Here is a 22,872-nt window from a genome sequence, read left to right on the forward strand (position 1 = left end):
GTTACCTTTGATACCAAATTTAAGACAGCAATGTTTAGAGTTTTTTCAATATTAGAATGAAATTCTGAATTTGTGCTTGTAATTATGAGGTCTAAACTTGCAAACCATCCATTTTGCAGATAGTGATTTGAGGCACAAGCAAGCTGGCATGTAGCTCAATTTGTATCATGTTACAGGTCTTGACTCCTCTCTAAAATCCATATTACCATTTTCATTCTCTGGCATGTTCATAAAAGATGAGGAGCGTGTCAGGTCTCTTTTCCAGATTAGTTAACCATTCAGATACTACCGCCTCTTCTAGATTAGTTAACCATTCAAAGCTTGTGAACACACAATTGAAATCAGGTTTGTCAATAGGCTCAGGAAATTACTATGTAAAAATAGGAATTGGGACCCCTGCTAAGTATTTTACCATGCTTGTAGACACTGGCAGCTCTCTCTCCTGGCTCCAGCTCCAGTGCCAGCCTTGTGTTACATACTATACCATGTGCAGGTTGGCCCCGTCTTCAATTCTTCCACTTCCAAGACCCATAAAACCTTTTCATGTTCATCCTCTCAGTGCTCCTCTCTCAAGGGCTCCATACTCAATGCCCCAAGTTGTTTAAGTGCATCTGGTAACACTTGTTTCTCAATTGGTTATTTCAGTCAAAGATATGCTAACCTTGACTCATATGAGACATAATCAAGTTGTGTATTTGGGTGTGGACAGGACAATCAAGCTCTCCATGTTTGCACAAGTGTCCAGAAAATCAATCTGGTCATGCCTTCTCCTATTGCCTTCCCCGAGAAGGCTTCCCACATCTTTTGCTGCTCCTAACTCTTCCGATGAAGGTTTCTTGTCCATTGGAACGTCGTCATTGACATCAACATCATCATCATCATCATCATACGAGTTCACTCCTTTGGTTAAGAACCCAACGCTTCCCAGCTTATATTGTCTGGAGTTGACAGATATTACTGTGGGAGGAAAGCCATTGGGAGTAGCAGCATCAAGTTACAAGGTGCCTACTATCATAGACTCTGGTACAGTAATTACAAGGCTACCTATGCCAGTTTATATCTCACTGAAGAACAACTCTTTTGTGATGATGATGTCCAAAAAGTATACACAAGCACCAGGAATTTCAATATTGGATTCTTGTTTGAAGGATAGTGTTAATGCCTGAGATTCAAATGATATCTGGTGGGGGTGCTGATCTTCCACTTAAGGCTTATAGTACCCTTATAGCACTTGACAAGGGAGTTACTTGTTTGGCCATTGCTGGAAGCTGAAAATAACCCCATTGCCATTATAGGGAATTATCACCAATAGACATATAAGGTGGCTTATGATGTTGCCAATTCCAAGATTGGATTTGCAGCTGGTGGCTGCCAGTGACCACTCGTACTACTTGTTCCCTGACTATATCAGTTTCAACTCAGAAATAAATCTGGGGTTGGATACAATTTATCAAATGTTGTTTGCAAATATATATGTTGTAATAAATACTAAAGACCTTCTCCTGCAAAGGCTTGTGCTGTCTAGCTATGCAGATAAGAAAAATGACAATTGAATACTCGGATGAAATCTGCAATTGCATTAGATTAAGGCAAGCTTTTACTATGAAAATCGCTCGTGTCCTAATCCTTTTGAACTGATCTGTTATGATTATCTGCTCTGCTACTTTTCTTAATTGTCACTGTTGTTTAGCCTTTTTCTGCATTTAAGTAGGGTAGATAAATTATTTTGTACTATCAATCACACCTTACAATTTGAATGGTTTTAATATATTTTAGCTAAAATAATCCGCTTATGCAAACAAATAAGTTTTCAGTTTAGATAAACACAAAATAACTAACTATATGGAATTATCAACAAATTATGTGCTTATAAAAAAAAATCAACAAATTATGTTCTAAAAGTAATCACTTTTATCTAAGCATATGTCCAAATTATAATAACTAGCATCTTAATCTGCGACCTTTTGAAGCACCAAAGAAGCTTAACAACAGCCAATAAAGTCAGTGACGAATTAGTAAATTTATTAAAGTTAAATAACAGTAATCACCTCTTACATAACATAATAATTAAAGATAAATTGGGAAAAACAAACTGTCACGGATGAGCTTAATCTTAACATGGTGAAACCAGACTCTCTACATAATCATTGGCATCCAACCAAAGTTTGTTGCTGGCAAGTTCAACATATTTCACACTATTATCACTTAGATTATATATGATAACCAATTTCTGTTTTTTGGCGAGCATAAAGATGTGTCCATCTCCACACAAGCATATGAGCCATTGATTAAGATAAAAACGATGATCCCATCGAAGATGTTCGTAACTGATAGTCAGCAAAGGAGTCCAAGACTCTGGAACTCCATACTCACTCATTTTCCAGGCAACAAAATGGGTTCTCTTAAAGTCATAAAAAAGGCAAAGGCAATTCCCCAAAACCTGTATCTCAGCAGAAGGCAGCTCAGAAGTACCCTGAGGTAGTGACAATAACCGGTATGCCTCTTGACGCATGTCAAGGGAAACAATCACCAACTGCTCAAATGGCTCGAATTTGTTTGCTAACCAATTAACACAGCCACCTACAAACAGTCCATTGATTTGACGAAACTCAATTGGGACGTCAGGGACGCTCAAAATCTCTCTCCAACAAGTATCACCGATGGAATGAAGCATTGTTTTGCACAGTCTTAGACCCCGAAGACGAAGCTGAGACACCACCACCACAACCTAGCAAAGAGAGAATAATATAATAAATGATAACATGAGTGAATCAAAGTTATTAATTAAATTGATATTGAAATTTGAACTGACCTTGTAAGTGTCACATGAAACATCATAACCGAACCCAAAATTGAGACTGGAACCCATTGAGGCTAAGGGTGGTGACTTGTCGAACCTCAAGCGCGTGGAAGGGTTACAGGGCCGGAAACAGAAGCCAGGAGCACAATAATCGGCGTGCAAACAGATCAAACCGTTACATGATCCAATGACCTCGTTGTACTCGAACTTGTCCAAACGGAGGCACCTGTCCTGGTCCTGGTCCATAATCGACGAAGGCTCCTCGAGCAAGCGAGGCAGAGAGCACGGAATGAAGGAGGAGTCAGAGGAGGTGAGGATTACGTGGTTGATTTTGAGCGATGTTCTCTCCAATTGCAGTTTGGCGAATGCTTTGTTGTGAGAGATGAGGGATTTCCATGACTTGCAAACGCACTTGAATCGTATCAAGCTCAACACAGGAAGCCATGACAAGATTTCTATTACGAGTTCGGAAGGGAAAACATCGGTTACGATTTCCATCAATCAATCAAAGAGGAACGAACAAGGTTGGTGGCTTGGCTTGGTTGTTCCCAAATACCAAACCTAATCTTAATGTTCTCAAACTTTCCACATCTACAAACTATTTATTTATTTATTTATTTATACAAGATTGATTATTTTTTCGTGGGCCTGCAACAGCTTCAATATGACTTTGTTTCTCGCAAGTTTCAAATTATATATATATATATATACTTTGATAGATAGAATAAGATAAGATTATCGACCAAAAAAAAAGATTACGACATAAGATATAGTTTGAGTTTAATGGATGTGCATCCAATTTTAAATAACTTTTTTATTTAAATAACATATTTCAATTTATTTTTTTAAATTAACCAATTAAATATATAAATTCTAGTTACCTTTTAAAATTCATATATTTGCCCTTAAATAAAAAAATTGCACAAAAAGAATGTCTCTCACTTCATTCAAGTGCAATACTTTTGCTCTCTTATCGCTCTTCCGTCATCTTCCATCCAAAAGTTAACCAAATATTCCATTCAAAATAAATTAAAGAAAAAAATATTTCATGAATTCATCTTCTTCATCACTCTCTTCATAATCCAAAAGTCAACAACATGCCATCTCCACCCAAAGCTACATACCTATGTCCAAAAAAGTTTCATGGGAAAACCATTCACCTCCACCCAAAAATCCATATCCAAAGAGGTTTCGAACCTTGACGTTAGGAAAAATCTAAAGCTTTTTAAAATCTATAAATCTTCTCCTCTTCCACACCCAAGATCAATTTCCACCATCTTCTCCTCTTCCACACCCAAGATCAATTTCCACCACCCTAAACACCTTGTTCTATCCATTGCCAACTGCCATCAAGATGCACCACCATCCCTAAATTGAGTTTCGTGTCTCAATTAGGGTTCAAACCGGCATGGGTATTAGGTCTCAATCCGGATTCGAAGCGTGACATTGATTTGAGTTTCCGAGTATCGAAAAAGAAGACGAAAACAAATCTAATATGAAAAAAAAATATATGGGTTACATGATCACCAAACTAATTTTAATGTCAAAGAATAAACTTTTTTTTCACCCACGGTATCATCACCGTTGGTAGTCATAAGATTAATCCCTCGAGGCGCTGAAATCACGCTAGATGGGTAGACATCTCCCAACAAATGTAGAACTATACGCACCGCATAGAGATTGAATTCTAGACTATATGTCTATAGAACTCAACTATCACCAGGGAATGGATCCCTTGAGTGAAAAAAAAAAACTATATCTTAGTTGAGTTCTATATGTCTTTAGAACTCAACTATCCTCATCGTTGTATGTGACTTTCTAACATCACAACAACAACAACAAAACTCGTTACAATAGCCACCACCACCACCACCTTAACCTTCCTCCTCCTCCTCCTTGCCGCCACCACCACCTCCGTCCATGCCATCGGAGTCAACTACGGCACCCTCGGCGACAACCTCCCTCCACCTGCCGCCGTGGCCAACTTCCTCAAGACACGGACCACCATCGACCGCGTCAAGATCTTCGATGTGAACCCGCAGATCCTCCAGGCTTTCGCCGGCACCGGCATCGGTGTTACTGTCACGGCACCCAACGGCGACATAGCTGCGCTTAGGAACATTGATTCTGCTCGCCAATGGGTTGTGACTCACATCAAGCCGTTTCATCCTCAGACGAGAATCAATGTTGGTAGCGAGGTTCTTCATTGGGGTGATACCAACATGATCCGTGGCCTTGTTCCTGCCATGAGAACTCTCTACTCTGCCCTTCAAGCAGAGGGTATCAGAGACATTAAGGTAATAAACAAAACCCACCTCTATTTTCAGCTGAATTTCATCCAAAAAGTAAATATATAGTTTGCATCTCTCAAGCCTCTGCTTTTTTTAGTCATCTCCTCCTTATAAATCACGTATTTAAAAAAAAGGACCCCAATTTATTATTTAATAAAAATATGATTTGAAAAAGACATTAAATTGAGTTGAATTATGAAAATTTTATTGCACATTAATACTCAGTCAAAATTTTAATTAATTATACCATTAATTATTTTATTCTTTAAATAGTTTTAATTAGTTTTAATTGTTTTTAAATCTTTGTTTTATAATAGAAAAATTAGTGGCAACGTTAAGTTCATTTATTTTTTAAAATTAGTGATTACAAATTGGTTTTAATACCTTAAATACGTTCATTTATTACTGTAATCAATCCAAAAAACCCATCAACTAAACAATTAATTATTAACCTTGCGTCATGGAAAACCACACTAAATACATGATTCAAACTCTATTAGAAATTTCTAACCTTTAGATTAAACTTTATTAGAAAACCCTCACGTAACACATAAACTATGATTTTCCTGTTCCCCAATTCAGTGCCCTTGTTTTTTCTTCTATCTCTTTCGCTGCTAATGTTTATATAAGTATAAACTAATACAGTTGAAAATCGCTACTAAACACATATGTGACTAATTAAAACAGTTGAAAATCGCTACTAAACATATATGTGACAAAAACAGGTGCAATGGGTATAATTGCAAGAAACTCCAGTGGAGATGGTATGGCTGCTGCTACTCACGGGCTCGTTGGCGCTCCTTCTTCCCTTGTGGCGGAGGCCATGGCGTTCCGGTGGTGTTTGTCTTTGGCTAGAGACCTTGGATTCTTTAGAGTGATTCTTGAGACGGATTGTTTGCAACTCTTTGAGGCTTGGAAGCAGAACAAACATGGTGCATCTTATTTATTTTCTGTTTTGAATGACTGTAGAGACTTAGTCTCATCTTTTATTAGTTTTGATTTATCTTTTGTTCGTCGTTCTGGTAACTCAGTAGCTGATTTCTTGGCAAATAACTCCTCCAAGTTTCCCAACGTTGTTTGGCTTGAAGAGGTTCCGCCAGCTTTGGACCCTTTTGGTGGTTTCGGATGTACTGGCCTCTATGGCGATTTGATTTTAATATAATGTTATATAGTTTCAAAAAAATAGTAAATACATATATGGATTTGATAAGACAAATTCAATCAAGTCTCCATACAACAGAGTCTGTGGGAAGGGAACAATAGAATGTTGGCGGCAGACGATGCTGTGACGGTGTTTGAATGGCTCCGGCGGTTGCCTCCACGTTAGCACTTCGGAGCTAAGTTAGCAAAGGGACAAGCTTAAAGAAAATAACTTGAGAGAGGTTGTTGGGTACGAGAGTTCGGCAATGATTAGTAACCTTGAGTGACGTTTCCTTATAAGAAGGGCTTACTAGTCCTTCCTTAGAAGAAGATTAAATTTCGAGTCACTAGATTATTGTAAAATTAAGTCGGCATGAGGATACAATAGTTCCATTGCAAACAGTGATCTATTATTTGGTTTTCAAATCTTGTGGATGTAAATTTCAGAAAAATTCTGTGGATGTACTATTTCATACCGTGGCTTGGGAAAACCATTTTTGACTTTTGCATTGTCGGCTATTGGATTTGGAGGATATGGGAATGTTGGTTGCAGAGGTAGGTAGGTCATAGGTGTGAGGAGAAGAATTATTAACATTTAACGGTTCGCAATGAGTATTTTTTTTTCTTTATTAAATTGACCATTTTTAATAACAACATTTTTGTTGGTAGATTAGAACTGGTTACCACATGATTTTGTTTAGCCTCGTGAACGTTTGGGCTTTCTGTGTGACCAAACAATTTGGGCTTTTCCCTGTATTTAAGCCTCACTAACTTGCACCAAAAAAGTGGTAGTTTTTTTTTTTTTGAAAAGAACCTGCTATCAATTAAATAGGGGCATAGAAGTCAAAAGGTCTGCGGTTACAAAAACATTAACTTCAGGCGGTACCTCCTCAATCCACACCAAACCGGCGTATGAGGCGGCATTCCTGGCCAAAAAGTCTGCAAAAAGTGGTAGTTAAAATATCACTGAAGTGTATTAAGTTTACATATTTTTAAGCTGTAGTGGCAGTTAAAATATAAAACTCATAATTTCATTATGGTGTTGGCTGTGGCTGATTTGGTTTTGATTATGTGGTAAAACCATCTTTTGTGGCCAAAGTTTTATATCCCGTTAATGATATGTGTACTACTAAAAATGTATACATCATGAAAATCCTTTTTTTTTTTTTTTATATATCGCTTTCGTTCACTTCACATTTATCATTTAATATTTTTTCTCTTCTTATTTCTCAATAGTGTACTACCTCCATCAGGTATGCATTAAACTTTATTGTATATATATTGAGAGTCAACTAAACAAAATTTATTTATTGAGAAAATTGTGTGCAGAGAAAGCCACAGTGCCATCATTTGTTTGCATGTTTGAATTTTGATGGTTTTCAATCACTTGGGAGCATATAATAAATTGTTCTATTCAAGAGAATAATAATACATAAAGTGTTCACTTATATGCCACTTATATGCCATTCCCTGCTTCCACCCCTATTTAGGTTCACGACCGCGTCGTTACCATTTATACTCATTAATCATTAGAGAAGAGTATTTATCATGATATCCTCAAAAACTATCTTAACCATTGACTTCAAAAGTGTAAGCAACTCCTTCAAATCAGAGGGCATTTTAGTCAATCGAAGGATAGGCCCACACTGAAAGAAGACAAGGTTAAGATTTTGGTCAACAATGAGAATGGATGGCATGGCCAAATATGAGCTTTTGGGGTCAACAAAATAGAGTGACAATCATGGATTGAGTTGCTCATTAACTTATTCAGATATCAACAGCTATAATTGGGAAAAAAGAAACAATATTTGAGAGCAGAGCTGGAATTTTCCTCTGATTCATAAGGTAAGAATTAGATTTAACCAACAAGTTAATTCATTACTTTCAACAAAGTTAACAACTGAGGAACAGACACCATTCACAAAATACCCTCAAAAAGCAAGTTCATTCAACAAAGTTATAAGTCACTTGATATATCATCAAAAGTTATTCTAATCAACCGTGACATTGAACACATCACTCCTCTCCTCTTCCTTCATCTTAGGCACAGTGACCTTGAGCACACCATTCTTCATCTCAGCTTTGATCTGATCAATCTTGTAAAGCTTGTCCGGCAAGTCAATCCTGCTGGTGTAGCGAAGACCACCACCAACCTCCTCCTCACTTTCCTTTGGACCTTCACCCCTGATGGTCAGCGTGTTCTGCTCCACAGCAATCTTCACATCCTCTTTTCCCAGCCCAGGCATGTTCACACGCAGAAGCAGAGCATCCTCTGTCTCTCGCGCATCCCAGCCGTTTCGAGCTCCACGAGGGTTGTTCTTGAGCTGATCCACCGTGTTCAAAACCTGGCTCAGACTCCTGGTTGGAGGAGTGATGAAGGGGCTGTTCATGAGCTGATCCACCGTGTTCAGAACCTGGAACAAGCTCCTAGTTGGAGAAAATGGATCATACACATCTGCAATTACACAAACCATGCAAGATCAAACATCACTGAAATCACCACCATTGAGTTCAGAGTAACCAACACAGATCAAAATCAATTACTACATGAAAGATTATAGTAAGTAAAACATGATTATCCATCAAAATCACACATATATTTACTAATATTTTCTTCATTTAGGCAAATCAAAGGTAATAATTAGCAACAATCACTGAAAATTCTAATCTAGTTCAAGAAATCGAATCGAAATTGGGGAAAACTCGAATTGAAATCTACTTAGTCACATAAATCCATTCAATCTGGAGTAACATAGCTATAATACGCATGAAATCACAAAACCTAAGAGTGCGGAAACAACAAAACAGTGACTACGGTACTAGCTAGATCGGAATTGAAATGAAATTTGTGATGGAAACGGAGCGATAACGACTACCTGAGAAGAAATCATCGCGGCGTGCAGCGCGACGGTCAGAGCGGCGGTCGACGTCGACGTCGCTTTCATCGGAAGCCTCGTCGTAGCGGCGCATGGCGTTGGTGTTGAAAGAGCGGGAAGCAGAAGCAGTAGCAGCGGGGCGGAAGAGAGACCTGGAGAGGTGGCCGGAGGAGGAGAGGAGGCGCTTCACGGCGAGAGAGGAAGCCATTGTATTGCAGAGGAATGGATCAAGTGAAGAGAGATGTGTGTTGTGGTGTGTGCTTTGGAATGGAGGGAGAGAAGAGTGTGTAGTATATATAGTAGGGCAATGCTGAAGAGTGAAGAGTGTAGAAGGTCCAGAAGGTTCCAGAGTGAAGCAGAGATAATCTGGAAGTTTCTGCTACTACTTGGGGAGCAAGCAAATTTAATACCGATTTTTTTTTTGTTAAATTTGTGTTGGGCCGTATCGAAATGAACAGGCCTACCCACAGAGTATATAATTTCAAAAGAAATTACACTGAAAATTTGGGGAAGAAAAACATTTTTTTTTGTTAAATCATTGTGTATTCATTTGGGCCTGGCCCGTCGTTTATTCAATGAAATCCATGAACCATTGACCCAAAAAAAAGTATGGTGGCATCTACTCTTCAATTGAGACAAACAATCCTCAATTGAAACAATTGATTTATTTTGAGTTTACTAACTTTTCTTTTACATGCTTTCATTTCACAAAAATTTTAAGTCTTGCTTCTTGATTGCTCTCTCTCTTTCACCATCATTTTTTCATTTAGTTTATGAAGGCAAAAGATAATTAAGAAACAAATTATTGGAGTTTTGAGCTCAAGGTAGAAAACCTAAACCTTGCTTAAGGCTATATTTTGTGGGGTTTTGGAGGGGGTGGAGATTGTGGAGTCTTATGAGAACTTAAAAGTCATCCTATTCTCTTATTTGACAATTTTTATAAACAAAGGAAAGAGCTCATATAGATGTTTTTATGAGTTTCACTAAATTGGTTATATTATGGAATTTTGGAATTCCAAATAATGGGAGGACTCACTATTCTTTCCACACCCTTTCTCTCTTCTATATTAAGATGATAATGAGTCTCTAGCCCATTCGATATTTTTCCTGTCAAGATTTGAGAGTCTCAGAGTCGTGTATTAAAAATTGGGTAGGAAATTACGAACGAACCCTTACTTAACTATTTGCAAAAAGAAAAAAAATGAGGGCAATTTTGTCTAAGTAAAAGGATGTTAAGTTTTAACTTACTTCTTATAAAAGAACAAGTGAGTAAGTTAAGAGAAACCTCATCCATTAGAATTGCCACCCCACTAAAATACTCCTGAAGATTAAGTTCTTGAGTGCTTCGGAAGATAAACTTTCGGATCATATCAGTTGGTTTATTTACTACGCAATTAAATTTGACACCCTCATTTTTAAAGGACTTCGAAAGTTTATCTTACGGAGCACTCAAAAACTTAATCTTTCGAAGTATTTTAGTGGGGTGGCAATTCTAATGGATGGGTTGGGAAATCTAATTCCCGTAAGTTAGTATTCCCCATTAAATTTCAATATTGTATCCAAAGTAGTATAATGTTAGAGAAACCTCCATCGATGTTTGTATGTGGCCATTTGGTTTGGAAGGTGAAGAGGGGTTAGCGAGGTACTGCATCGCGCGAAGCGAAGATGATGATAGATTTGGGTCCGTTCTCGAACGAGAACTTCGATCCCAAGAAATGGATCAACTCAGCGAGTCAAACTCGCCACCCTCAGGAATCGTTGGATAAACACCTCGTCGATCTTGAGATGAAGCTCCAGATGCTCTCTGAGGAAATCGCCTCCTCTCTCGAGGACCAAAGCTCCTCCGCTCTCCTCCGCGTCCCCCGCGCCACTCGCGATGTCATCCGCCTCCGCGACGACGCCGTTTCTCTCCGCTCCGCCGTCTCCGCCATCCTCCTTAAGCTCAAGAAGGTACACACGCATATCTCACTCGATAACTGACTTAAACACCGTAGAAATTTCGAATCGGATTAGGATTCAGTTTATCACGTTTACAATTTGGATCCATCGTTTAACTCTTCCATCGCATTGTGCTTGAAGCTGCTTTTGATTTCCTCTGTGCGATACTAGTAGAAAGTAGAGTTTGATAATTTATGAGTCATTATGAACCATTCCATAAGCAATTGAATCCCTCACATTCTGAATTGTGCATTGAGATTTAAGATCTAGTTGAGATCGAGCACGTGAAAATTTGCATTTACTTATTTTGAATTTAGGCAGAGGGTTCATCAGCTGAATCTATAGCGGCACTTGCGAAAGTAGATGTTGTCAAGCAAAGGATGGAAACTGCTTATGAAACGTTGCAGGTAGGGAATGTTAATTTGAAGAATATTGAAATTTTTATATTAAGATTCTCTATGATGAGGCAAACTCAGTTGCTTTTGCATTTTAATGACAGGATGCTGCTGGATTAACTCAATTGAGTTCGACGGTGGAAGATGTGTTTGCTAGTGGTGATCTCCCTCGCGCGGCGGAAACTCTGGCTAACATGAGGCATTGTTTGTCTGCGGTCGGGGAGGTACTAGTTTTCCCCGCTTTGGTTATCTTGAAGTGCCTGAGATTTGGTATTTAGCATTTGGTTGTTTCACACTTTGTATTAGGTGGCTGAATTTGCCAACATAAGAAAGCAACTTGAAGTCTTGGAGGATAGGCTAGACATGATGGTGCAGCCTCGTCTTACAGATGCATTATCCAATCGCAAGGTTCCATATATATTCGGTCAAACCATGGTTTTGTGTCCCATGATATGCGTTCAGTCCCTTGCCTTAACTTTTATTGTTGTTATTCAGGTTGATGCTGCTCAAGATTTGCGAGGAATTCTCATAAGAATTGGAAGGTTTAAGTCTCTGGAATCACAATATGCAAAGGTTCATCTGAAACCAATAAAGCAGCTTTGGGAAGATTTTGTGTCAAGGCAACGAGCTAATAAGTCTGCAAATGAGAAGAACGAAATGGAGAGGATATCAAGTGGCGGTGATTTTCATTCAGCTTCACCTACAATATCATTTTCCAGTTGGTTACCAAACTTTTATGACGAGCTACTACTCTATCTTGAACAAGAATGGAAATGGTACCATTACTAGTGTTAGGTTCTATTACATATTTTGTTTGTTCACATCTATGTATCCCATGTTAACTTTGGCCAGTAAATTTTCAAGCTTCTTCTTTCATGTAAAAATGGTTTGCCATACTGATCTGTACTAAAAACTTGATGCTAATGGACTTACACTTTCCATGTCAACATACTAAAAAAAAAATCAGCTAGCTTAAAATGATATCAACGGAATTTGCATATTGATGTAGTGTGATAAAAGCATTTGAGCTGTTGCTTGCAGGTGTATGGTTGCTTTTCCTGAAGATTATAAAACTCTAGTCCCAAGGCTACTAAGTGAGACCATGGTGGCTATAGGTTCCAGTTTCATATCGCATATCAACCTTGCCATTGGAGAGGCTGTTCCAGAAACAAAAGCACTGGCTAAAGGTTGTTCTTGAATCTTTTAATTGGTTTCCTGTCTGAGAAAAATGTTTGCTTTATTTATATATGTTATAAATTTTACAGCATGTAATATGATAGAGCTTTTCACTATATAATCAACATGTTTTTTGTGCTCATATGTGAGAGTTATTCCTAGTTTACAAGTATAACAATATTTTTCTGTTCTGGGCTCCAATTGATACTGATATCTTACTTGACCATAGCTTACTAATTATTGTCTTTAATCCGAAGTTCCTCGGTTCTTTTGACATCTGTCTCAATGGATCGCAACATCTTGTATTTCATTCCCCTTCCTTCTCTCTTCAAAGTTCAAATTACTTCTAAAATTTGTTTTATAACAGAGTATTCTTGAAGAACCTTGAGATTCTAAGTAACTCTAATAAATCAGTGAATATCTTTTAGCAAAAAAGTGTATGGTAACTACCATTGATATTTTAGCTCATGAATATTTGTAGGTATATTTGATATTTTATCTGGAGATATGCAAAAGGGTATTAAGATTCAGACAAAGCATCTGGAGGTCTTGATCGAATTACACAATATGACGGGGACCTTTGCTAGGAATATTCAGCACTTATTTTCTGGTTCTGATGTACGGGTTTTAATGGATGTGCTGAAAGCTGTATACATGCCATATGAATCATTTAAACAGAGGTAAACCTTTACTTAAATTTAAAGCATAATTCAAAATTTTCTATAAATCATGTTTGTCTGCTAATGCCATTTGACTTAAGGCCTCAGTATCATGAAAGAATTTGGTGGGCCTGTGGGCGAGAATATAACTTCGTTTCTGACAATTTCTTTCTCAAAAATAGAAAAGCAAAATGAGAGGAAAGGAAAAATAAGTTAATAAACTGCCTGGTCTTTTGGCTGGTCTCTTGGTTTGTCATGCATAATATTCCCATAGATAAGTTTATATTAAACCCTTTTCCAATTCTTAGAAATATCCTTGTTTTCATTACTCTAATATTCCCAAATATCTACAGGTACGGACAAATGGAGCGTGCCATTCTCTCCTCTGAAATTGCGGGAGTAGATTTAAGAGGAGCTGTAATTAGAGGGGTGGGAGCCCAAGGAGTTGAACTCAGTGAAACGGTTCGCAGAATGGAGGAGTCTATTCCCCAAGTTATCATACTTCTTGAAGCAGCTGCAGAGAGATGCATCAGCTTCACTGGAGGTTCTGAGGCTGATGAGCTAATTCTTGCCCTTGATGACATAATGTTACAATATATTTCCACTTTGCAAGAAACTCTCAAGTCATTAAGAACTGTCTGCGGTGTGGATTATGGTGGTGATACTGTAAAGAAGGAGATGGAAAAGAAGGACGGACACCAAAATGCTCGAAGAGTTGATTTGAGCTCAAGTGAGGAGGAATGGTCCATGGTCCAGGGGGCATTGCAGATCCTTACCGTTGCAGATAGTTTGACAAGCAGATCTTCTGTCTTTGAAGCATCTTTAAGAGCTACTCTCGCTAGATTGAGCACAACTCTATCCTTCTCAGTATTTGGTTCAAGTTTAGACCAAAACCAAACTATAAATGATAATGAAGATGGGGACCTGTCGGTTGGTGGAAGGGCTGCCTTGGATTTGGCAACACTGCGGCTGGTTGATGTGCCTGAGAAAGCCAGGAAGCTTTTTAACCTTTTGAATCAGGTATATATACGATTTGCTTTATTGCAGTCTCTGTCTCTGTCTCTCTCTCTCTCTCTCTCTCTTTCTCTCTCTCTCTCTCTCTCTTATAAATATTGAGAGTTGAAAGAGCCAAATTATAATGCTAATTTCCACACCCAGGCCTTTTAACGTTCTCTTTTCAAATCTTATTTTCTCCCTCTTTCATAGTGGACTGCTTGCAAATTTAAATTATTCATATTGGTAAATATTATAATTTAAGAAAATCAAATACCCAAGAGTACGGAGTAAAGTTAGATGTTCTTATGAAATTAGTGTCTTTGCCTAGGCCCTTTAATCTATGTTTCCTTTGTTCCATGTCCCTCCTTATCAGGAGGTTAGCAACCATTTTTCTTTTATTTAACTTAAATAGAATTGGATGTTTTGACTGAATGTTGAGCGGTAAAGAGCCAACTAGAAAGTAAACTCTGTTGCGCAGGTGAAAATGCTAAATAGATGAGTGGTTAGACAAGTCCGTAGAGTCATCTTTTCTCTCTAAGTTTTCTTTGACGTTGTCTAACTTTAATTGATGTCGTGGAAACCGTTATCATTATCGCCTTCCCGAATGCTACACAAATTACAATTAGGCAAAGTCGGATGAGTTGTAAAAAGTTGGAGCGTTGCTTAAAATAATAAATGTGTTTCGTTCCAAAGATTAGTTGGCTTCATGGTTGAATTTTGGAGTATTTGGAATTTTTGTATGACTGTTAGAGTTTTTACTTATTTTTTTTCTGTTGGATGGAATACTTTGTTGTTAATTGTCTTAGTTTCTGCATTACAACATCACTCCTTTGGAATTATGATCCCACATAATGTAAGTGTGTTGGACGGCCATTTGTATATCTTAACATTTTCAACAAAAAAAGTGAAAATGGAGATACGACACATTTGGATATCTTATCACTTCGGACATTTCTTTTGTCTTTTTTCGTTTGCATTACATAAAATATCTTTGCTGTTTTTTTGCAGTCTAAAGATCCCCGATTTCATGCACTCCCCATTGCATCTCAAAGAGTTGCGGCGTTTGCAGACACAGTTAATGAACTTGTATATGATGTCCTCATATCTAAAGTACGACAACGTCTTAGTGATGTGTCTCGTTTACCAATTTGGACATCAGTTGAAGAACAAAGTGCTTTCCCTCTCCCTACCTTCAGTGCATACCCACAGTCCTATGTGACTAGTGTTGGTGAATATCTTCTTACTTTACCCCAACAATTGGAGCCACTTGCAGAGGGAATTAACAGTGAAACCAATGATGAAGCGCAGTTCTTTGCAACTGAATGGATGTTCAAGGTAACACAGTATAAAGGAATATCTGTAGTTAGGCTTTGTCTGATTAAATGTGAATCAAGTGCCATTCTTTTCCTTCAATTTGAGTATAAAGAAATATCAGTAGTTAGGCTTTGTCTGATTAAATGTGAATCAAGTGTCATTCTTTTCCTTCGATTTGATCTGAATGTTTCAGCATGAAGCTCATATTATTAACACATCATTAACTTGGTTTCATCTAGATAAACGAGCCTGAGCTCAATGCTGGGCCAATGTGATACTCAGCTAGTTGAGAATTGAAAATTTTCCTTTTCTAACTGCAGTAAAAAAGTTACCAAAAGTAAAGAAGACTAGGTCTTTTAGTTTCTAACTCAGGTTCATGAATTGTGGATGATTCAAAAAATTTGTGATATCATATTTTCTGTCTACACATATGATGTAATGATTAATTGCTCGAACCTTTTCTGTTCATCATGTTTTAGGTTGCAGAGGGAGCAACAGCACTTTACATAGAGCAATTGCGAGGGATTCAGAACATTTCAGATCGTGGAGCGCAGCAGCTGTCTGTGGATATTGAGTATCTCAGTAATGTGCTTTCCGCTCTGTCAATGCCAATTCCTCCAGTTCTAGCTACATTTCAAACTTGTCTTTCTACATCAAGAGACCAGCTAAAAGATCTTTTGAAGACAGATTCAGGAAACCAACTTGATCTACCAACAGCAAACCTTGTGTGTAAGATGCGGCGAGTGAATTTAGATTCATGAATGTTCCTTCCTATCTTCAAGCAATTGAGCATTTCCATCTTCTTCTCCTTTCTAGACATATTTTTGTCTTGCATAGGGCATTCTTTTACATCGGCAACACCTACTTGTAATTTTTTTTTTGGAGTGAATGTAAGTTCTTGCATATCAAATTTGTAATAGTTTCAGAACGCATGCAATCTGCATAATAGCTATATATTGTAAAAGAGGAAGATTAGTAGCATAACAATGACTTGAAAGATCTGAATAATAACAATAATCTTATTTAGTATTTACAATATAAAAGCTCTATTGTAGGCTGTTGTACATGAATTCTAATCCATGAAAGTCAGACAAAAAAAAAAATGAAATACAATATGGTGGTAGGGCTTAGGTGTCAACGAGTCTAGTCAAGTTTTTTTTTTTGAAAAATGTCTAGTCAAGTTTTTTTTTTTGAAAAATAAAATAGAATAAAAGGGGTGATACTCAAGTGTATGTGTCTCAGTCTTAACATATATGAACAATGTAATGGATTCATATTGTTAAAGGAGTGAATGACTGGAGTGAAGGTTTCATCGGTGGAGACCGCAATTCGGTGCTGGAGTGTTTAGATGGTACTTGGATTTCTATCTAGCGTGCCAGGTAGCTTGGATCATGGAAGTGTTTCTAACGGTCATGGTTTACGACGTGCATAGGAGTTGGGTTATAGGGAGAGTGTGTTGTGTGAATCGGATTGCAAAGGTGTAGTGGAGATTCTAACGAGCTCTGTTGATGCTAGTTCTTTCTATGGGCGGGATGTAATTATCCGAGTTCGTGCTATGCTTAATAAAAGCTTTGGGGTGGAGGGTCAATTTGCATCTTGTTCCTAGAGATGGTAATACTGACCGAAGCTTTGGCGTATCAAGCGGTGTAGGGGTGGCTTTCCATATTGTGTCTGGCAATTACCACCTTCTAATATTGTGTCGTTCTTGTGTCAAGACGCTTTAGCTTTGCTTTCTGTCTTTTGTTTTGTTAATTTTCCAAATGTAATAAAAACGGAGTGAATGACCAATCACATCTCTAAGTTGTGGTTATATTTGTTCTCATATTCACTATTCAGTGCTTGTTTGCTTTTACGTTAAGTTGAACGGAACGTGAGTAGACCTTTGAAGATTTTTTCACATTTTTTATTGAGAAAGTGAGATGCAAATTAAAATCACTTTTAATGCAGACTAAACACACACTAACTAAAATAGCAAATAAGCGTTTGACATATATAAATGTTAATCATGTTAGTCCTTAATATTAATATTTTTGGTTGAGATCAACGTTTTCAACGCTGGAAAGAATGACTAATCTCCTCGTCGTGAGTGCTCGCACTAAACGGTTAATGGTTGAGCACAAAATATGCTACATTCTCCAACCTCATGATTTAAAAACAGGGTGAACAACCATCACCCACACCTCGCGGTTCCTCGATGTTGATCCATCTCCATTTGTGCTAACAAATTGAATGATATGGCATCCTTAGTGGCTAGTGCCAACTAAAATGTAAGTTGACGTAGCTTCAAGATATATAAAACTCAAATTCAAATTCCTCCTTTTTTCTGGCCAAGCAGCGATCACCTTCATGGTCGCCTCTATAAAATGGTCCTCTCAATATTTCCCATGAATATGAACCCTCATTACTCCACCACCACCATCCTCCATTTTTGAAAACTACCGTGCCTCCCCAACCTATACTTTCCTGCGAAGGTTGTTCCTTATTTTTACTGGTACAAAAAAGATCCAGTTATATATTACTTATAGATGACATGTTTTCCCCTAGCACCTTTGGACAGGTAAATTGTTTTGTCTGATTAATGTCTATGTTTGTGTGTGTAAGAGAGAGAGAGCCTTAAACGACAATGCCTGCAAATTTGTTGGCATATGGATCTGGTGAATATATTCGTGATGAGCTATAATAAACTGGACAGTCAATCATTTCAGCAATCCAATTATTTTTTCGGTGTTTTATAAATCTTGAGAGTATGTTTGGATATCAACCGATTGAACTAAAGAAAACACATTTCCCTCTTTCCAATTTAAGAAAACTGATGGAACCAGGGAATGTGGTTTTACTTCTCTTTTTTTCCAAGTAAATACACTTTACCATTAATTTTTCAATCAACTCTCGAATTGCCTTGTATCAACCACGGAAATGCTTTCCAAGGTAACTTTGATAAACTCACACCCCTCTTTATCTTCCATCTCATTTACACTTATTTTCTTCTTCATATTTTCCTCTTCTTTTCTCATCATATGATGTGAACAAACCATTTTCCAGCTGGACCAATCACAGAAGACACCCAAACAACATATAGACGAATTTTAATGCTAGACTTTGATGGTGGTGTTTCTTAACATATGATATTAGTATATGGCAGTTCAATCTCCCACACCCAAAGACAAGGGAGATTTGGTTTTGCCCCTTAACATACAATAGTGGGTGTGATAGGCAGGATCTACCTTGAAATTTCTCCAAACAAGCATGAGAATATTTATTCCATGAAATAGTAAAACATTAAAATAAAATCATTTCCCATACCAAAGGTAGCATTCTATAGTATTTATATTTATTTCATTTCTAAAAACACACTACTTTTTTACAGTAGTCAAACTTTATGTTGCAGAACCCATTTTCTTCCTTTAAAAATAGAGACCAGAAAACATAAGTTGATTAACATTCCAAATCGGCACACCAACAGCATAGAGTAAAAGGTAGCAGCAGACATAATGTGAGTGACTACTTCGAAAATCTGTGCAAACAGAAATGATCATGCCATAACTATCTGACAGAAATTGATTCATGTGGTTACACTTCCCCAGCCTCACTTTGGTAAAACTTCTTGTTCTTGTTTGGGCCTCTCTTTTCTCTGCTACCCTCCATCATAATCTAAAGGGTGTTGCATCTGCCACCGTGGGAAACTATCCCCACACCCCCTTTTCCAGAAGCTAGCTATTTATGGTGAAGGGAGAGTTTTTTGGGGTGGCAAAAGCAATGGCTTAATCTAAATAGTAGCCTATCACAATCTAATATCCGGTTGGCTGCTTGTATAATGAATGTGATATACCATGCAATCATTACAAATTAGGCACTAATCATTATTTTTTCTCATTTGTTGTATAATATTACTTCGTACAGGCAAGATTTTTCAAAATAATTTCTACATAATAATAGTATCCTTTCAGATGTCAATGATAGGCCCTTACTCTAGTTTACTCTAGGTGATTTATTGTCTTGTAGAAATTGGATGCAACCTTAAAGCTCAAGAATGTATAGAAACCAGAGCCAATTATTCAAAATTGCAGAAAGCTTATAAGTTGTTTTTGTGCCAGCTTGATAAAAACAACACCATCTTATGCCACATTTCATAATATAGTAGCTTGGTATATTGTTCACATATCATTCAACATCAGCAGTCTTTGTTTACTAGAAGTCTAAAACATTCAATTGCCATGAGCTCAGTGCATTTCACACAATTGAAGCTAAAAGACTGCAAAATAATTGAGCTTTGGGGTACCAACAAATGGGGAGAACACACGAAAAATAGAATTGCACTCAAATAACTGGAATATTTGGAAATCACCAGTTCAAGCTTCTAAGCTAAGTGAAACAGAGTCTGTCAAATAAGCAACCTAAAACCGGAGAACTTGGCCATTAAATCCTGGTAGTAACTCAAATTCCACTCCAAACTGATTCATAATCCACAAAGCATTAAGTAAGCAGAATCTGCTGAAAATCCCAAATTAAGAGCATTTATGTTAATTGAAATAGAGGGGCAGCAGGGAATCAAAACCTAGAGGTCATGTAACTTAGCAGAATATCTTTATTCTAGATAGGTATTTCTGGGTAGAGGGAAAGACTCTTAAATTTGGGTTAAGAAGAGAGGAAGACTGTCTCACATTGTTTCTGCTCTTTCTGAGCAAGTTCTACCAGAATCACATCAGTAACATCAGTATTCAGTAATAAATATTGTATTTAAAAACCCCGATAGCTAATACTAATCAGCAACGACAAGAAACTTGTCAACAAGAAAAATAAGACCAACTGGACGAGACAAAAACAAAAACAAAAACCAGTATTGTTAATTGTTGCAAAGCAAAGATAAACGAACAACAGGCAATTGAAAATGTGAAACTCAATGCTGCAATGGCTCTCAATCATCAAAATAACTAGTGTTAAACAAAACTTATTCGATTAGGCTCAAACTAAGCATCAATCTCAAGAGTTAGTTGAGCAGCACATCACTTATCTTGTCCCTGAATAAGTACGCATAGCCTTCCTGGTTCTAGCATTCGTATGAGTTCGCTGCCCTCGACAGGGTAAGGCGTCGGCGTGCCTAATCCCTCTGTAACACTGAATGCCCACCAACCTAACCACATCTCTCTGAACTAACTTTTTCTGAAACATAGCAACTCAAAAGATAACAATTAGTGCATGTTTTGAAATCCTTTTATAATTGATTCTACAAACAAAATCAATGCTGAGTAAAAGCATGTTTGGAAACCACAATCATATCTATAGCGTCAATTCTACTCGGTTAAAACCAATTCTAACCAGCTAAAATGATATTTGGATGTAGCAGTAAAGCAAAATCAATTCTAGTTGCCACAACAAATACTTGCTTCTTCGTTTCATAACATTACCATCCGCAATTTTAGTATAATCGATTTTGTCCGGAATCAATTCTGCTAACACGAATCCAAGCACATGGAAGGTGCAGAATGAAGTAACAAGTGAAAGAAAGTAGTAGAGAACTCACCAAATCATTTCCAATCAAGTACTTGGCAAGCAATTCACGAAGGGAAAAGAGTTCTCGTTTGCTGAGATCCTTGACATACTTGTTATCAACACCAAGCTCACACACAATGTGATGAGCTTTGGATCGACCAATCCCGTGAATGTGCTGAAGAGCGTACTCGAGACGCTTGTTATCTGGAATCTCTCCTCCAAGACCGCCACCAATGTTGATATTCCGCACCGCCACACCACGAAACTGCACAACAACAAATCGGTTAGGGAAGGTTCGATTGAAATTGAAGCCAAATCGTGATCGGAAAAACTCACCGATAGGTTTTCACGGAGGCGGAGAGCGATATTGGAAACGATTCCGGTCGAACCAAACATGTTTGTTGCAGTTAGGTATTCTGATTTCACACTTTCTCCATGGCGTTTTGTTTCTCCTTTAAATTGAGACTGCCAAACTTAATTCAATTTTTAAATGAAATAAAAATTAATAAATTATTTTTACACTTAAGTCCAATAGATTTTCACCACATCACATCAGAAAATAAACATTAGTTTGAATTATGTCTTAACACCCTAGAGTTTTATTTTTCCTAAGGGGATGTGGATTTTGTCATTTCTCTCCTTTGTGAGAGTTTGTTTTTTTCCATTTATTCGTTGTTGACTTATTGTCTTTAATGTCCACCATCTTCTGTCATCGCTAACTCTACATTTGCCTCCATCGCTTATGTTTTCTACCGCTATCATTTCTGCTCAGTCCCACTTCCACAACTTCCATTGCCGCTCTTTGTTGTCTTTGCCTTCATTTTTTTTTGATAGGCAATAGAAAATTTATATTGAAGCGAAGAACAAGAGGTACTACATTGCTGCATCTGCCACCATCTATGCCATCTTCCTCTCCATCCGTGTGTATTTTTACATTTGTTTAGTTGGATGTACAGGTCTGTAGAGTCATTTTTTCTCTCTAAGTTCTCTTTGACGTTGTCTAACTTTAATTGATGTTGTGGAAACCGTTATCATTATTGCCTTCCCGAATGCGACACAAATTACAATTAGGCAAAGTCGGATGAGTTGTAAAAAGTTGAAGCGTTGCTTAAAATAATAAATGTGTTTCGTTCCAAAGATTAGTTGGCTTCATGGTTGAATTTTGGAGTATTTGGAATTATTATATGACTATTAGAGTTTTTACTTAATTTTTTTGTTGTTGGATGGAATACTTTGTTGTTAATTGTCTTAGTTTCTGCATTACAATATCACTCCTTTGGAATTATGATCCCACATGATGTAAGTGTGTTGGACGGCCATTAGGATATCTTAACATTTTCAACAACAAAAAAAGTGAAAATGGAGATACGACGCATTTTTTAAAACAAAACTTCAACAAAGAACCTTTTTTTTGTTTTGGATAAAATCAGTTTCAAATAAAGCTAAAACAGTCATAACACATTTTTCTAAATACACCCTTCAACATATGGAAATGAAGTTCATGTGTTCAATAGACCAAGTAGATCCTGCAACCAATTTGACCCATTACTTCATTAACAAAAACGAACATATATTTTACCCACTATAAAACTTTGAAAAAAAAAATAATGTGCTAAAAAATACTAACATGAATATTCTTGATTCGATAAGCGCATTTATGCACTATTAAGTATTAAGCCATTTCACGGGATTCACTTTGTACCTAAACAAAACACTGCTTAAATACGAGCGAAGATTCTTGATAGTAACAAGTAAGAAAAAGATATCAAGTAAAGCTGGGTCATCACTCCAAAACTG

At 37.3% G+C, this 22,872-nt stretch overlaps 4 protein-coding genes and 1 pseudogene across 5 annotated transcripts; 2 read left to right on the forward strand and 3 right to left on the reverse strand.

Annotated features, from left to right (window-relative positions):
* The first annotated feature begins 714 nt into the window (after positions 1–714).
* On the forward strand, positions 715–1,378 carry LOC130747855 (aspartyl protease family protein At5g10770-like; annotated as a pseudogene).
* Positions 1,379–2,001: 623 nt separating this feature from the next.
* Positions 2,002–3,409, reverse strand: LOC130747853 (F-box/kelch-repeat protein At3g23880-like). Its single transcript, XM_057600903.1, has 2 exons — positions 2,813–3,409; positions 2,002–2,728 (listed from the first exon to the last, which is right to left on the reverse strand). The coding sequence occupies exons 1-2, from the start codon at positions 3,296–3,298 to the stop codon at positions 2,114–2,116; spliced, it is 1,101 nt and encodes a 366-aa protein (XP_057456886.1). The 5' UTR covers positions 3,299–3,409; the 3' UTR covers positions 2,002–2,113.
* A 4,679-nt stretch (positions 3,410–8,088) lies between these two features.
* On the reverse strand, positions 8,089–9,391 carry LOC130747856 (heat shock 22 kDa protein, mitochondrial-like). Of its 2 annotated transcripts, none has more exons than XM_057600905.1 (2): positions 9,105–9,391; positions 8,089–8,686 (listed from the first exon to the last, which is right to left on the reverse strand). In XM_057600905.1, the coding sequence occupies exons 1-2, from the start codon at positions 9,313–9,315 to the stop codon at positions 8,223–8,225; spliced, it is 675 nt and encodes a 224-aa protein (XP_057456888.1). In that variant the 5' UTR covers positions 9,316–9,391; the 3' UTR covers positions 8,089–8,222. The 2 variants fall into 2 exon arrangements, with proteins under 2 accessions (XP_057456888.1, XP_057456889.1); XM_057600906.1 differs by having other exon boundaries at positions 9,108–9,390.
* A 1,284-nt stretch (positions 9,392–10,675) lies between these two features.
* LOC130747857 (conserved oligomeric Golgi complex subunit 7) lies at positions 10,676–16,628 on the forward strand. Its single transcript, XM_057600907.1, has 10 exons — positions 10,676–11,057; positions 11,363–11,452; positions 11,545–11,664; positions 11,747–11,848; positions 11,936–12,216; positions 12,482–12,627; positions 13,098–13,296; positions 13,629–14,295; positions 15,280–15,606; positions 16,065–16,628. Exons 1-10 carry the CDS (start codon positions 10,773–10,775, stop codon positions 16,344–16,346), a joined length of 2,499 nt encoding a protein of 832 aa, XP_057456890.1. The 5' UTR covers positions 10,676–10,772; the 3' UTR covers positions 16,347–16,628.
* A 3,717-nt stretch (positions 16,629–20,345) lies between these two features.
* LOC130747859 (small ribosomal subunit protein S13, mitochondrial-like) lies at positions 20,346–21,568 on the reverse strand. The gene is made up of 3 exons (XM_057600909.1): positions 21,412–21,568; positions 21,107–21,340; positions 20,346–20,745 (listed from the first exon to the last, which is right to left on the reverse strand). Exons 1-3 carry the CDS (start codon positions 21,469–21,471, stop codon positions 20,593–20,595), a joined length of 447 nt encoding a protein of 148 aa, XP_057456892.1. The 5' UTR covers positions 21,472–21,568; the 3' UTR covers positions 20,346–20,592.
* Between the last annotated feature and the right edge of the window lie 1,304 nt (positions 21,569–22,872).

This window comes from Lotus japonicus, chromosome 3, assembly GCF_012489685.1.
Source record: "Lotus japonicus ecotype B-129 chromosome 3, LjGifu_v1.2".
NCBI classification, from domain to species: domain Eukaryota; kingdom Viridiplantae; phylum Streptophyta; class Magnoliopsida; order Fabales; family Fabaceae; genus Lotus; species Lotus japonicus.

Excerpts from the sequence above, each read along its gene's own strand:
- LOC130747857 (XM_057600907.1), top strand. The coding sequence starts at position 10,773 with ATGATGATAGATTTGGGTCCGTTCTCGAACGAGAACTTCGATCCCAAG. Across the intron at positions 11,453-11,544 it reads CTGCTTATGAAACGTTGCAG|GATGCTGCTGGATTAACTCA; the intron begins GTAGGGAATGTT and ends TTTTAATGACAG. Across the intron at positions 11,849-11,935 it reads ATGCATTATCCAATCGCAAG|GTTGATGCTGCTCAAGATTT; the intron begins GTTCCATATATA and ends GTTGTTATTCAG.
- LOC130747859 (XM_057600909.1), bottom strand. The coding sequence starts at position 21,471 with ATGTTTGGTTCGACCGGAATCGTTTCCAATATCGCTCTCCGCCTCCGT. Across the intron at positions 21,341-21,411 it reads GCCTCCGTGAAAACCTATCG|TTTCGTGGTGTGGCGGTGCG; the intron begins GTGAGTTTTTCC and ends GTTGTTGTGCAG. Across the intron at positions 20,746-21,106 it reads ACTTGATTGGAAATGATTTG|AAAAAGTTAGTTCAGAGAGA; the intron begins GTGAGTTCTCTA and ends GCTATGTTTCAG.
- LOC130747856 (XM_057600905.1), bottom strand. The coding sequence starts at position 9,315 with ATGGCTTCCTCTCTCGCCGTGAAGCGCCTCCTCTCCTCCTCCGGCCAC. Across the intron at positions 8,687-9,104 it reads CGATGATTTCTTCTCAGGTA|ATGTGTATGATCCATTTTCT; the intron begins GTCGTTATCGCT and ends GTGTAATTGCAG.
- LOC130747853 (XM_057600903.1), bottom strand. The coding sequence starts at position 3,298 with ATGGAAATCGTAACCGATGTTTTCCCTTCCGAACTCGTAATAGAAATC. Across the intron at positions 2,729-2,812 it reads TTTCATGTGACACTTACAAG|GTTGTGGTGGTGGTGTCTCA; the intron begins GTCAGTTCAAAT and ends TCTCTTTGCTAG.